This window comes from Anolis sagrei, chromosome 6 (genome assembly GCF_037176765.1).
Source record: "Anolis sagrei isolate rAnoSag1 chromosome 6, rAnoSag1.mat, whole genome shotgun sequence".
NCBI classification, from domain to species: domain Eukaryota; kingdom Metazoa; phylum Chordata; class Lepidosauria; order Squamata; family Dactyloidae; genus Anolis; species Anolis sagrei.
Genome location: NC_090026.1, coordinates 46,004,701 through 46,020,597, shown reverse-complemented (window position 1 = coordinate 46,020,597; position 15,897 = coordinate 46,004,701). Strand labels below are relative to the sequence as shown.

General features: G+C 41.6%; 1 protein-coding gene across 2 annotated transcripts in view; it reads right to left on the bottom strand.

Moving 5' to 3' along the window:
- The window catches only part of WNT3 (Wnt family member 3), a 49,153-nt gene that overhangs the window by 5,230 nt on the left and 28,026 nt on the right, over positions 1-15,897 (bottom strand). For both annotated transcript variants that reach the window (XM_060781168.2, XM_060781167.2), the window contains exons 2-4: positions 11,471-11,712; positions 4,230-4,495; positions 868-1,355 (exon numbers count right to left, since the gene is read on the bottom strand). In XM_060781168.2, coding sequence (XP_060637151.2) covers positions 876-1,355; positions 4,230-4,495; positions 11,471-11,712 — 988 coding nt within the window. In that variant the 3' untranslated portion in view covers positions 868-875. The remainder of the gene's footprint in view (positions 1-867; positions 1,356-4,229; positions 4,496-11,470; positions 11,713-15,897) is intronic.

Sequence of the window (15,897 nt, the reverse complement as noted above, 5' to 3'; positions counted from 1 at the left end):
TTTTGAGTGTTGCCAATTTGTGCTAGACAATTTGACAGCTTTGTGTAAGAATTCATTGTCTTTAAGTGATACACACACATATATGTCACTTAAAGACAATGAATTCTTACACAAAACTGTCAGATTGTCTAGCACAAATTGGCAACACTAAAGACTGGTGGGATCCATCAATACACACCTGGATATATATATATATAGAGGTTCACACATGTATATACCAGGGATGAGGAAACTATGGTTTTTCAAATATTGTTGAACTTTAACTTCACCACTGGATATGGTGGCTAAGAGTGCATCTCTACTGTAAAATTAATTAAGTTTGACACCACTTTAACTGACATAGCTCCATGCTATGTAACCATGGGAGTTAAATTGTAGTTTTGGGGAGGAAACAGCACTCTTTGGTGGAAAGGGCTAAAGACCTTGTAAAATTACAATTGCCATAATTCCATAGCATTGAACCATGCCAGTTAAAGTAGTGTCCAACTGCATCAATTTGCCAATGCAGATGCACCTTAAGTCTCACATGAGTGGCATTCCAACTGCATCTAAACCACTTCGCCTAGCATACATACAAACATGCAAACAAACCCATACAATGTTGTAAGCAAATTACTGCACTACCTCCCCCCACCCTCAATCCTCAAAAACAAACTATTTTGTACCTGGCCCAGATTAGTGGAAGTTAGGGTTCTTGTAAAAAAACCCAAAGCCCGACCAACGAGTCTGAAACCTGCCTATTCCAGCCAACGCAATTACTGTGGTGATCAACTCTGAAGCAGGAATTTCCCAGTTTATGCTCCACAGTCATCAGATTGTACAGGGCCTTTTTTCCACTTCACTTCTGTTCTTTCACCCCACACCTACCTTTCTGTTTACTTGCAGGTGTGCACATCATAAACCCGGATGCACTCCTGGCAACTAACATAGCAGCACCAGTGGAAGATGCAGTGGCACTTCTCTTTCCTCTTCTCTGTCCTGGTGTTGTGGCCACGGCCGCAGCAGAGCAAATCGCACCCGTCGATCCCGTGCGAAGTCACGTTGCACATTCTGTCCCTGGTGCCAAATGAGCCAGTCTCAGGGTTGGGTTCACAAAAGTTGGGCGAGTTCTCATAATAGACCAAGTCGCGCTCAGTTGGCGGCTTGAAAAGGGCATACTTGGCACGCAATGTCTCCACCCACCCACGGGATTCCCGGTGTTTCTCCACCACCATCTCAGAAGCACTGTCATACTTGTCCTTCAAATAGTCACCAATGGCTCGGAAATCCGGCTGGGCCCACCAGCAAGTTTTAACCTCACAGCTGCCAGAGAGGCCATGACACTTGCATTTCAAGTGCATGTGGTCCAAGATAGTCTAGCCAGGATAAAACAAAAACACATCATGTTAGTTTGGATACATTTAGAGAAGCATCCTACAGTCAAGGGTCTTTCCTATCTGGTCTCCATTGGGATCATTTCACTTTCCTTGCAGCCTACTCTTTAAGTAGCAAGAGAAGGCTTCTGCCTTATACCCCCTGTTTTGTTTGTAAAAAAAAACCCAGACAAAATCTCATACTGACTGCCAAGCATTAGCGACTCAAAGCATCCAAAGCAGAGGCTTGAAAAGGAGTAATCACTTTTTGGGGGACTACAGTACAATATCACCTCCTGATATTGCCAGCAAGAATACCAGCCAAGAGAATCTGGCAGTTGTATTATTATTATTATTATTATTATTAACTTTATTTGTACCCCGCTAGCATCTCCCGAAGGACTCGATGCGGCTTACACAGGCCGAAGCCACAAACACAATATAAAGAGAACATATCACAACAGTAAACAAAGCAAATCAAAACAATTAAGCAAAATAAACAGCAAATGACATACATCAAGACACTATTAAAACTGGTTCGGCCGGCGCAATGGGGTACAGGGTTAAAAGTGCTGATATGGCAGGAGGAACGTAGGATTAAAGTGTGATGTGCAGCAACATTTGTTGTACTAAAGTGCTTCCAGGACTTGGGATGGGGATTCCTAGTTTGGGAAGGCACAACGGAACAGCCAAGTTTTTAAATTCCTTTTGAAAACGGCTAGAGTGGGGGCTAGAAAACGGCTAGAGTTGTAAACTCTAGCCGTTTTGAAAACGGCTAGAGTTGTAGTCCAAAAAGTAACTTTTTCAACTTGATTCCGAGCCCATCAGAAGAAATAATGGTTTGCAGCTAAGTGGTGTCAAAAACTGAGCCCAAGACAAATGTGGGGCTTCAGTTTCATTTTCACAGTATTTATAAGCACACCTAACATTTTTGGTCAACCTGAGGTGCAGGCACCCCCGAAATTATCATGGTGGTCCGCGATAAGGCCTTACTGCTACATTATTTAAATTGTTATGTTTATTCATATCATTATCTGATCACCATGCTCAATATATCCCATATGCATGGGGGTATTGGGGTAATGATACAAAAGGTTTTCTAGGGTAGACCCTCTTTCACTCAGACTCAGCCCCCCCCCCCCCCAAATCAAAATCCTGGCTACGGGCCTGCTGAGGTGTTCGAAAAAAATTGAGCTTGGAAATAACATTTCAGATCTGTGTTGTAAAGCTCACACTTCAGTGGACTAAATGTGAAAATATTACTTTGTAAATTATATGTATATCAATTTTCCATCTAGAAAAAGTGTACATATTTGATATCAATGGTTTCACTTGCCCACACTCAAAAGGATAAGGGGCTCTTACAGTGATTCTTAGTGGAGGAAGCAATGAGAAGAAGGAAACCTTTTACTATCATTCAACATTCCTTGGAAAGCTTCTCTCCCCACTCATCCCTAATTATTTTTACTACAACAAAATTACCATAAACTGATTTAGAATAAAATAGGACAATTGAGATGTAGGACTTCATCCCATGTGATAAGTAAAGCATTGGGGATAGTTGTTTTCCCCTTAAGCTTAGCAATGCCCCATCTGGAAATTAAATGGATGATTTTCCTACCCCCATCACACATTTTCCCTCATTCCACTCCCCCCCCCCCAATTATCCATTTGCCTTTCCATCACGTGGGAGACATATTTCTCCTCCACTGTCTCCTCCTGCATTTTCTTTTGATAGAAAAAAAAATCCTCTTTGTTTTGTTTTTTTGTTTTTTTGCAGAAGTACTTTTTAATGCGAGATCACATTTAAAAAGATCTAAATTACTATACTTCCTCCTTGGTCCCAAAAAGATAATGGTAGAACAAAGAAATCTATATTGCCCATCTCAGCTCCTCCCTCCAGAATGATGTCATCATTATAGTTAAACACCGGCAATGGGGAATTCCCATCACATGCAAAATTTGATATTTTTACTTTTCTCTACATAGGAAATTTAAAATGAAGTCAATTAGCAATCAACTTAGGAGTCATTGGGAAAAAAACACACTTTAGAAATGGCAAAATAGTTGAAACCCATGGTATAAGCTTGGGTCATGTGATGAGCTCTGTCGGTAGCTGTTTCTTAAATATGTAGAAATGCTGATTTTATTGCATGTGATGAAGTCCAAAATGTCCTGTTTTGCTTTTAAATATATCAACAAGGAGTTTGCTATTTGATTTAGTCCTTAGCATTTAGAACTACATGCATTGAAGATATAGTCAAACATAGTGTTCTCCAATTTGGTGCATTTACCCAGTGTTTTGGATTACAACTTCCATCAGTCCTTGTCAGCCTAGAATAATGGAATTTAATGTCCAAAATATCTAGATAGTAGTAGGTTGTTGAGTCTAATCGAAAATAAAATGGTAGTTCCTCTAAAATACAGGCATCAGTTCTTTTGTTGAGATTCTCACCTCATACAGAAATCACTCCTTCACTTTTGGTAAATTCATGGGTAATTTGGCTTCAATGACTGGGCTACTTCTTTAGCAAAACTAACAGGTGTATGTCTACCTTCTGGCTCCAAACCATGGATCTCACCATTTCCTTTTAAGAACTAGGCAAGACTATACCAAATCTTAGTAAGCGCTTGCTATAGCTGTCTCCTCTGCTCCCTGAATATAGTGATGGGTAAGTTGGTGGATCACTGAATGGCATGTCATGAATGAATGGAACCAGTAAGCAAAAGGGGGAAACTACCTGGTTTCTATTAGCTTTAGTCCTTTGGCCTGGGACAACTGTTTGGAGTCTCCTTTCTTGTAGTGACTCCACCAAGACAAGTAAGGGGGATTATTAGCCTGTGTTTTTCTAGAGGATAAATAGATGGACCACTCACTGTTCTTCCAGCTTCATTATTGTGCCTGTTCATGGCTGACCGTGCATCGGGGCGATTTTCTCGGGCATCTGCAAATTCTCGTGAAACCAGCACTCCAAAGTCAGCATCCTCACTGCAGCCACCCCATTTCCATCCTTCGCCTGGTGGACCTTTGTGGTGTGAGTCACAGCCACAGATGGTAGAAGTACCTTCGGCACAGGAGCGTGTGACAGCAAATGCCACGCCTGCCGATGCAATGGCATGAACAAAAGCAGATTCTCGTGTGGCTGCAAGTAAAAGGGGAGACAGAAAAATCCCAATCATTTAGCTAGCAGCAAAATAACCTCTGCCCCTTCTTTCTCTGCCATTTAAGTAGTTATAGCTCTGCTCTTTGTAAACACAAGCCGACCATTTTAAGGGCCCACTTTTATTCCATTATGGGTTTTTTTCAGTCAAAGGCAACTACATGCCTCTGTCTATCATATATGGATGCTGATGGCACATCCGCATTTCTTTTTTAAAGTAATTTGTCGCACGTTACAAGTACTGACTGATATGATTTATTAGTAATGTAATTTTACTGATATGATTTATAAGTAATGTAATTTACTAATAAATTACATTACTAATTAATAATAATAAAAATAAATAAGTAATGTAATTTTACCGATATGATTTATTAGTAACTAGCCGTCCCCTGCCACGCATTCCTGTGGCCCATATGGGAGTTCTGTGTGGGAGGTTTGGCCCAATTCTATCGTTGGTGGGGTTCAGAATGCTCTTTGACTGTAGGTGAACTATAACTCCCAGCAACTACAACTCCCAAATGTCAAGATTCTATTCCCCCCAATCCCCACCTGTGTTCACATTTGGGCATATTAAGTATTCTTGTAGAGTTGGTCCAGATCCATCATTATTTGAGTCCACAGTCATCTTTGGATGTAGGTGAATTACAACTCCAAAACTAAAGGACACTGCCCACCAAACCCTTCCACTATTTTATGTTGGTCATGGGAGAACTGTGTGCCAAGTTTGGTACAATTCCATCATTGGTGGGGTTCAGAATGCTCTTTGATTGTAGGTGAACTATAAATCCCAGCAACTACAGCTCCCAAATGGCAAAATCATTTTTTTTTAGTGAAGGACATACATTGGGTTGTTAGGTGTCCAAATTTGTCTTGTGTCCAAATTTGGTGTCAATTTGTCCAGTGGTTTTTGAGTTCTGTTAATACCACAAACGAACATTACATTTTTATTTATATAGATGTAATTTTTATAAACACTTACTTAATTTTAAAATAACTTAAAATGTTGTTTAAAGGCTCACAATGATTAAAAAAACAAAGATTACAGAATGCTCCCTGTATCTGCGATGGATACATTCCCAGACCTTGCATAGATACACAAAACTGTAAAGAATATCAAATACCATTGAAATTAATGTCTTTTGGTCAAGACTATCAAAGTGTTATAGCAAAAGACCTAGAAAATGCTAAAGAGGAGATATTTTGTCAGACATGGCTAAATGGAACTGTGGTCCCTTCCACACAGCTATGTGTCCCAGAATATCAAGGCAGAAAATCCCACAATAACTGCTTTGATCCGGGTTATCAGAGTCCACACTCAAATAATGTGGGATTTTCTACCTAGGACTGTGTGGAAGGGTCCATTGAATACCAGTCCCACATATACAGGCCATACTATACTTGGTATTAGGTTACTTCCCTGCTGCATCTTCCTTCCAACACATTACTTCCGAACTCCAAATTAAACTTTAATCCTTTAAAAAGCCTGGTTATCCTGTCCATGTCAACTTTATTGTTTCCATATAGCTTCCTTCCAGTTGCTTTTGGTGGGATCTAATTCTTCTACCTTTATCTAGTAATTGAATCATTTAGTCACTCAAAATGGAGAAACAGGAAAATTAGATTGTATTATCTGCCACCACTGTATTTTTTATCAAGATTGTGGCTATATTCAGATGTCTTAGTGAACTATGGCTTACTCTGGAAAAGGCCCCTTCCATACAGCTATATAAAATACACATTGAACTGGATTATCTGGCATAGTGGATTTAGAGAATCCAGTTCAAATAATATATTGTGGATTATCTGCCTTGATATTCTGGGTTATATGGCTGTGTGGAAAGGCCCAGAAACAAGCTCTGGTGAGCCTTGGCCTTTTGTACTACTCATTCCAATTTCACTTCCAGGATAGGTTTTGCTTCTATTTCGATACACTTGAGCATGACATCCAAAGTTGAACTGGAATCAATTTTAGATATGAAAACTTCTTATTTCAGATTAACTATAATTAAGATTAGCCAGTTAGATGGGTTTAGATGACACAACAAGTCATGGTCAATTTAGAAACTAGAAATACAACCATCATCTCCTTTTTTTCTTACCCCACAAGAGAAGATAAGAAGTGTATGCGTGAGTTGACTCATGTAGGCTTATTCTCATCATGATATTTATTTATTTATTTATTTATTTATTTATTTATTTATTTCTCATATTTCTATCCCGCCCTTCTCAACCCCCGAGGGGGGACTCAGAGCGGCTTACAAAAGGCACAATTCAATGCCTACACAATAATACAGATAAACATATATAAACAGCAATTAAAACAATTAGAACAGTTACAAACAATCAATTATAACTCACAATTAAATCAATCTCATGCTCAACGTTTGCCAACTCAGAGTCCATAAATTCATTCCACCTTGTCCATTCCTATTAGTCGTCGTTGTCCTTTATTTATCTGCCAGATTACCCAAACGCCTGGTCCCAAATCTACATTTTTAATTTCCTTCTAAAGGAAAGGAGGGATGTCGATGATCTAATTTCCCCGGGGAGTGAATTCCACAGGTGAGGGGCCACCACCAAGAAGGCCCTGGTCCTCGTCCCCGCCAGTCTCACTTGTGATAGAGGCGGGGTCGAGAGCAGGGCCTCCCCAGAAGATCTTGAACTCCGAGGCGGGACGTAGAGGGAGATGCGTTCGGACAGATAAGCTTTATTATCATATCCACTGCAGCCAGTATATCCATCTAGTCTGTTATATTAAAGATTGAAGACAACTGCTTTGGGAATTTGTACTGCAAAGCATCCTTGAAGTGACTGGATTGACCTTGAAGGAGCTGGGGTGGTGATGGCCAACAGGGAGCTCTGGCATGGGCGGGTCCATGAGGTCACAAAGAGTTGGAAACGACTGAATGAATGAACAACAACAACTGCAAAGCAGGGTATCATTTAAGTCATTTCTCTTAGCAAAGACAATGACAAAACAATAATGCATGTAAACATATGGGGGTGATCTCCTTGGATGGAGAAAGTTCTTAGTATGGCAAACTAGAAAAGTACACTGCATTTTGCTATCAAAAATGCTTCCAACTGCCAAGTAGAAAATGAACATGCCCCTGATGTCATGAAGATGTCAGTCACAGATGCGGGTGAAACGTAAGTAGCCAATGCTGCTAGAACATAGCCATACAGTCCAGAAACCACACAACACCCCAGTGATTTCGGCTGTGAAAATCTTCGACAATACGTTTTAGGAGTGTTGAGGTAGTGTAGTCCCCATCTGGGATGCTGTCATGAAACTGATAGCCTAATATATGGAAATGAATGAATGAATGAATGAACAAAGTTGATAAGAACAGTTCCATAATTACTACCTGGGATCCAGGTCAGAAGTTGAAGGAAAACGGGTCTAGAAACGCCCCCTTCAGTTCCGACCCCAACCCCAATCCCTAGATTTCTCTTGTGTCTGAGGAGTCAAGGGGTGGGGGTTGCTGGGATTGCCTCTGAGAAATTTCCCAGTGATCAAACTGAAGTTCCCAGAAGCAATCGGGGGGCCTGGGTGAAAGGGGGGCCAAGCTTGGGTGGATTAGGGGCTCTTGACAGAGCTTCACTGTAATGGTCTCCTATCCAGACCCCGTTACCTGCTGGGACACTCAATTTGCCATTGTTTGGGGAGTGTCACACTGTATTACCCACATAATGTGGAATGTTTCCGCCAGGCCCAGCAGTACCCACGCTGGCATTCCCCACGGCCACCCCTTGGCAACGGGGCCGGCATTCACCCTGCCCTGCCATCCCCCTGCGAGCCCACCAGTCAGGCTCGGAAATCTCTATTGAGACCTCTGGTGCCGGTCCTCCCCTCCTGGGCTCTGAGTGGCAAAAGGGCGTGTGAATGGCGCGGGGGTTGTGAAACCGTTCAAGGTCTGGAACGATATCCCTTGCCCTGATGCACAGTGGGGATTGCAGCTTAGCTCTTTTCTCCTGCATATAAGCTCATTTTCTCTCCCTCCCCACCACCCGCACTGCCTTTAAATCTCTTGCGTTTATATCCCAGTCTCCTCTTTTAATGCAAATTTGTCATCTGTGTCACAGCTAAAAAAAAAGAGAGAAAGAAAGAAAGAAGAGGGGGAAAACACTGCTGGGTTATCACAATGCTGTAGGCCATTTTGCTGCCTGCAGAGCCAGCCTTTCATTTTCCTGGAACATAGAGGCCCTGGAGATGGAAGGTTTTGTTCTACCTATTTGTTCCGAGGAAATGTGGTCAGTCTCTCTTACCCTGATTTACTTTTATATTTTGCTATGGTTTCTTCAGACCTTTTAAAAACCCAACTCTGATTTATGATTTCCAGCCCCCTCTCCATCCTCCATCCACTTCATCACGTCATTCTTTAGGTTGCGCTTTTTGGAGGGAGATAAACTAGTCTCTGTCTGGGCAATACCTCTGCAGAAGGTAGAAGGGGCCTCATATATTTGAATAATTACCTACTCACCAAATGTCTTATAAAACCTTTGGTTAGAAACCTAAATAAGAGACTGCCCTCCATATCCATGGCTCCTGTATTATTATTATTATTATTATTATTATTATTATTATCTTTATTTATACCCCGCTAAAATCTCCCGAAGGACTTGATGCGGCAAAACAACAGCATACAACTACAACAGTAAAACTCATAAAGCAAATAATAAAACATCAAGCAAAGCAATAAAACACTAAAAACAATGACACCATGACGCATTTAAAACCTAAGGCCGGGCCAAATATAATGGACAAAATTTAAAAAGTGCTGGACATGACAGGTGAAATGTAGACTTTTTGGAGGTAGGTGCAATGTGCAGACAATCCTAAATCTCTAACAAAGTGCATTTGGGACATGATGTTAGGAATTTCCTATTCTGGAAAGGCACACTGGAACAGCCAGGTCTTCAGGCTCTTCCTAAAGACTGCCAACGTTGGGGCTTGTCTGATGTCCTTGGGGGGAGATTTCCAGAGTCGGGGGGCCACCACAGAGAAGGCCCTGTCCCTTGTCCCCACCAAACGCGCTTGCGACGTAGGAGGGATCGTGAGCAGGGCCTCTCCAGATGATCGGAGGGATCGTGTGGGTTCATATATGGAGATGCGATCACGCAGGTAGGCAGGTCCCGAACCGTTTAGGGCTTTGTAGGTAAGCACCTGCACCTTGAATTGGGACCGGAAGATGAATGGTAGCCAATGGAGCTCCTTAAACAGGAGGGATTCCATGGATTCAGCCACCTGCGCCTTAAAAATGTTCGGAAACAGAATCCAAAATGGATGTGGGGGACAAGAGATTTTTTTTGATCCAGTGGATCATTGGCTACATTTCTTTGCTGGAAGATTACTAGAGACTGGCAACCGATGGCACATAAGTCCCGGAACCACTACTTTGAATATTCTGTTTGAATATTCCTACTTTGTAATAATTATTCTATGTATTGCTATATTTTTTATCATCGTATTTATTTATTTATTTACTATATGTATTTCCCACCTTTCTCTACCCCAAGAGGACTCAAGGCGGCTTACTGATAGGCAATAATTCAATGCCTTAACAACAATAAAGGTAAAGGTAAAGGTTTTCCCTTTACCTTTACTTTTGTAGTCCAGTGTATCTGTCCGAACATATCTCCCTCTACGTCCCACCCCGGAGTCTGAGATCATCTGGGGAGGCCCTGCTCTCGACCCCACCGCTATCACAAGTGAGGTTGGTGGGGACGAGGAGCAGGGCCTTCTCAGTAGTGGCCCCTCACCTGTGGAACTCACTCCCAGGAGAAATTAGGACATCAACATCCCTCCTCTTCTTCAGGAGGAAAGTAAAGATGTAGTTGTGGGACCAGGCTTTGGGCAATCTGACAACTAGATAAGGGCAATCAAACGACCAGGACTGACAGGACTGACAATGTGGAATTGGAATTTGGACTATGAGATAGCGAACGCTGACCCTCTATGAGGAGTAATTGGGTTTGTATTGTTTTATTGGTTTTATCGGTTTTAGGGTTGTAATGCAGGAATTGTTGTTTAACTGTTCAACTGTTTAATTGATGTTATTTTGTTTTACTCGTGTTATGTGATGCTGGCATCGAATTGTGCCTTTGTAAGCCGCCCTAAGTCCCCTCCGGGGTGAGAAGGGCGGGATAGAAGAAACCGAAATAAATAAATAAATAAATAAATAAATATTCCCCTGACATGAAGTCCAGTCGTGTCCAACTCTGGGGGTTTGTGCTCATCTCAATTTCTAAGCCGAAGAGCCGCCATTGTCCGTAGACACCTCCAAGATCATGTGGCTGGCATGACTGCATGGAGTGCCATTACCTTCCCGCCGGAGCAGTGCCTATTGATCTAATCACATTTGCATGTTTTCAAATTGCTAGTTTGGCAGAAGCTGGGGCTGACAGCGGAAGCTCACGCTGCTCCCCAGATTCGAACCTGCGACCTTTCAATCAACAAGCAGCTCAGTGGTTCAACCTACTGCACCACCGGAGGCTTTATTAACAACAGTACACAATTAAAATAAACATTTAAATTGAAATAAAAATCAAAAATAAAAATCATTAAAACATTTTTTAAACCATGCTATCCTCAATAATAATCCAGGTCATTCTGGTAGTCTTTGCACATAATTACAGCCCATCTATTGCACTATGGTTCTTCTTTGAAGGCTTGATCGATCCCAGAGCCACATTTTCACTTTCTTTCTGAAGGTCAGGAGGGAGGGGGGCTGATCTTTCCATTTTTACTCTATGTTTAGTGTCTAGAATTTTTGCTATTGTTGTTTGCTATTTTTTCCCCTTGACCCATAAGTTTGATGATTTTGGCTTGTACAACTATGCTAATATCACATAAATTTCTCCTAAACAAATAGATTGCATTTTACAACAATTTATATAATAACTATTTAGTATGAATGTCCAAACTATACTGCAATGTGTCATGTCTTGTACCTTTATCTAGGACAGGCCCAAAAATGGCCAAGCTGTCATCAATGGTGGTGCAGTTCCAACGCCGTCCACGAAACTGGTGTTGGCATTCCTGGATTCCTAGCTTCACACCTTCAGCCACACTGGGCATGATTTCAATGTAGTTACGGCAGAAACGAAGCTGTTTGGGCACCAATCCAGGAATGGAACCACACAGGATTGGCTGAGACCCCAACGAAGTGTATTGTTGGCCTAATGCAAGGGACCTGGCAAGAGAAAACAGACACAATCAACAGCTGAAGATGCACTGGGACACTTGAAATATCCACATTAACAATTTGCAGTTCTCTTAAGCACATATTCATAATACGTATAATAAGCCTTGTAGGGTTGGCTACCACAACATAAGTGAGTTCAAGAAGTAGTGATCTGTCTAAGGCGGAATTTGGAAAAAGTTACTTTTTGGCTTGTAGCTCCAAAATTCACTGAACCAATTCACTCAACAGATTGTGGAAATTATGGCTCAAAACAAAACCACTCAAATTATGATCCTGTATAAGGACTAGTCCCTGAGCCATCAGTTATCCTTGGTCACTTTCCAGGAAAGCAAGAAAGTTGCAGCCAATGGGCATATCTATCTATCTATCTATCTATCTATCTATCTATCTATCTATCTGTCTGTCTGTCTGTCTGTCTGTCTATCTATCTATCTATCCATCCATCCATCCATCCATCCATCCATCCATCCATCCATCCATCCATGCATCCAAGAATTAGGACCATATAAATATATATGGTCCTAGGTAAAGGTAAAGGTAGTCCCCTGACATTAAATCCAGCCATGTTTGACTCTGGGGTGTGGTGCTCATCTCCATTTCTAAGCCGAAGAGCCAGCATTGTCCGTAGACACCTCCAAGGTCATGTGGCCGGCATGACTGCATGGAGTGCTGTTATATGGTCCTAATCCCTGCTAAATGGGAATAAATGTTTGCCTGTTCTGCATATGAGATGGTCTCAGAAGCATCGATGTAAAATAAATAACATTGCTAAGCTCTGGTTTTTGGTTGTAGCAATGGAACTTCAGTATCCATGCAGGTCTATCAGTATCCAAAGACACAGGAGCCAACATGGCATAGTGGTTTGAATGTTGAATTACAGCTTTGGAGCCCTGAGTTTCATTACCCATTTGGCCTTGAAAACCCACTGGGTGACCCTGGGCAAATCACATACTTCCAGTCCTAGAAAACCCTGTGATAGCTTTACTTAAATGTTGACATAAGTCGGAAATGACTTGAAGGCACACAACAACAACAACAACAACCCAAAGGCAGTATAGCTATAATCATCAATATTTGGGATAAACACACACTGCATCTGTGATTCCGGCCATGAAAGCCTTCGACAATACACACTGCATCTGTTTCAGAACATTCAGTGTCATCTGTTTACCTGCTTTTAGAGATAGACTTCTAGTTTGGATCAAACTTTTGTCACATACAGAAGAACCATTCTTTATATTAATGGTGGATTTCAGGGCAGATTAAAGTCTACTTAGAGAAGGCTGAGAGGGGATATGATAGCCATGTATAATGTGAGAGGAAGCCACAGGGAGGAGGGAGCAAGCTTGTTTTCTGCTTCCTTGGAGACTAGGACACGGAACAATGGCTTCAAACTACAAGAGAGGAGATTCCATCTGAACATGAGGAAGAACTTCCTAACTGTGAGAGCCGTTCAGCAGTGGAACTCTCTGCCCTGGAGTGTGGTGGAGGCTCCTTCTTTGGAAGCTTTTAAACAGAGGCTGGATGGCCATCTGTCGGGGGTTATTTGAATGAGATGTTCCTGCTTCTTGGCAGGGGGTTGGACTGGATGGCCCATGAGGTCTCTTCCAACTCTTTGATTCTATGATTCTATGATTCTAGTTTATTTTGAACAGGGACCACTTGACCAGGGACCACTCTCCAACATTAGTGCCAAAAGGGCTAGGAATCAGTTTTTGATCAACTTTAGATTTGGTTTGGTTATTTGGGGCACTGATTCAGAAAATTGCATTGGATAGACCACATCAGCTCTAGTTTCTGATACAGAACATATGCCACACAGTAGTCACCATCTGCTTGCCAACGGAAAACCATATTTAATAAGCCTCGGCACTATAAGAGGGTTCTGTTAGACCAGTCACTCTCGTTGCAATGGTGTAGTAACGGTGAGGTTGCAGACCATATTTTAGTACTTGTGGACCACTGGCAGTGCATGGACCACAGATTGAGAACCACTGATTTAAAGAATGGGTCCAGCCTATCTAGTTACACATTATTTGAGGTCCTTCTATTTTAGTTTTTGCTTTATTCAGATTCTCAGCGTTTAATATTTTATTCATGCTACATTAACAATGGGAAATATTTATACATTTAAGTGTCCATCTATAAAACAAATACTTTAAAAATCCAAGACACTTTCAGAAATGTATCCATGCCCCAAATGCATAATGGCTTTCATACGTGTAAGAAATTTCAATTAAAAAGAACGATTCATCCTCTTGAAATGTTTGCTTTCTATAATTAACAGGAAGGGGAAGGGAGGAGAGAAAGGCTAACATATTAAGGGATGAGTATGAGGAGAAGCTGTTACATTTAAGGCCTGAAGAAAGGATTAAGATCTTAAGCCAAATGATAGATATTGAGAACAAGACTGAAATGAACGTGAGAGGTGTTCAAGAAGAGGGTTCATACCATTGTAAGAGAGAATGTTTACTGTTATGTTTCACACATAACATGTATGTTTTATTTTCTACTCTTGATCACATTAGATGATTTTTTTCAATACGGAAAAGGGACAACTAACTTGTACATTTATACCCGCAATTGGGGAGGAGGACATCGTTTTGATAATCCTGTTTAGAAATCTCTTCAATTTGGAGATGGGGAGCAAACTGGCACTGTTTATCCAGTTGATCTAATGAATCACTTGAGAGCTGGTGAAGTGGTATATATGTTGGACCAAGACTCCAAAACAGCGTTTCTCAACCTGGGGGTCAGGACCCCTGGAGGGGTCGCGTGGGGGTGTCAGAGGGGTCACCAAAGACCGTCAGAAAACAGTATTTTCTGTTGGTCATGGGAGTTCTGTGTGGGATGTTTGGCCCAATTCTGTCGTTGGTGGGGTTCAGAGTGCTCTTTGATTGTAGGTGAACTATAAATCCCAGCAACTACAACTCCCAAATGACAAGGTCTATTTTCCCCAAACTCCACCAGTGTTCACATTTGGGCATATTGAGCATTCATACCAAGCTTGGACCAGATCCATTGGTGTTTGGATTCACAGTGCTCGCTGGATGTAGGTGAACTACAACTTCAAAACTCAAAGTCAATGCCCACCAAACTCTTCCAGTATTTTTCGTTGGTCATGGGAGTTCTATGTGTCAAGTTTGGTTCAATTTCATCGCTGGTGGAGTTCAGAATGCTCTTTGATTGTAGGTGAACTATAAATCCCAGCAACTACAGCTCCCAAATGACAAAATCACCCCCCCCCCCCCCTTCAACTCCACCAGTATTCCGATTTTGGCATATCGGGTATTTGTGCCAAATTTGGTCCAGTGAATGCAAATACATCTTGTGTATTAGATATTTTCATTACAATTAATAACAGTAGCAAAATGACAGTTATGAAGTAGCAACGAAAATAATATTATGGTTGGGGGTCCCCATAACATGAGGAACTGTATTTAGGGGTCGCAGCATTCGGAAGGTTGATAAACTCTGCTCTAAAGAGACCTAGATTTGAACTTCCACTCAGACATGGAAATGCACTGGATGACTTTGTGCAAGTCATAGCCTCTCTCAGCCTTAGATGAAGGCAATGGGGAACCTCTACATATAAGACATGGTAAGGTTGCTATAAATCAAATTTGGACACAGTTCCGCTGTTCTACCTTCTGAATCACACTGTTGCACACCCACTCATTAAATCTAGGGGAGTGGTGCATGTTGTTAAAACATTAAGCTATTATATCACCCTATTCATTGATGTTCCACACTGAATTTAGGCATGGTGTAAAGATCAAAGCAGCAGCTTTTTTCCAGAGTGATTGAGTCTGTCATTCAAGATCTTCTCCACTTCAGTGCCTTCTGCCTGTCCTGGGTCATAGTTTTGGGTATCTTGGCAGCACACTGATTTTTGGCTGCTGTGACTACAGAGGGTTTGGCTCTAAGGAACTACAGTTGTATCCTTAGGGTATCTTGGCCACTTGTTATATTTTCTGCACAAATGTGTTGCCTGAGTCAGGCATGGCACACAAGAGATTTTGGAGTGTCTGCATTAGCTCCCTGCTTTTTCTTCCATGATAAAGTTCTGGTGTTGCTTTCTTATATTGATACTGTTTGTTTTTGGTTTGTTGTTCATTTGTTCAGTGACCTCATAGACCAGCCCATGCCAGAGTTCCCTATTGGCCGTCACCA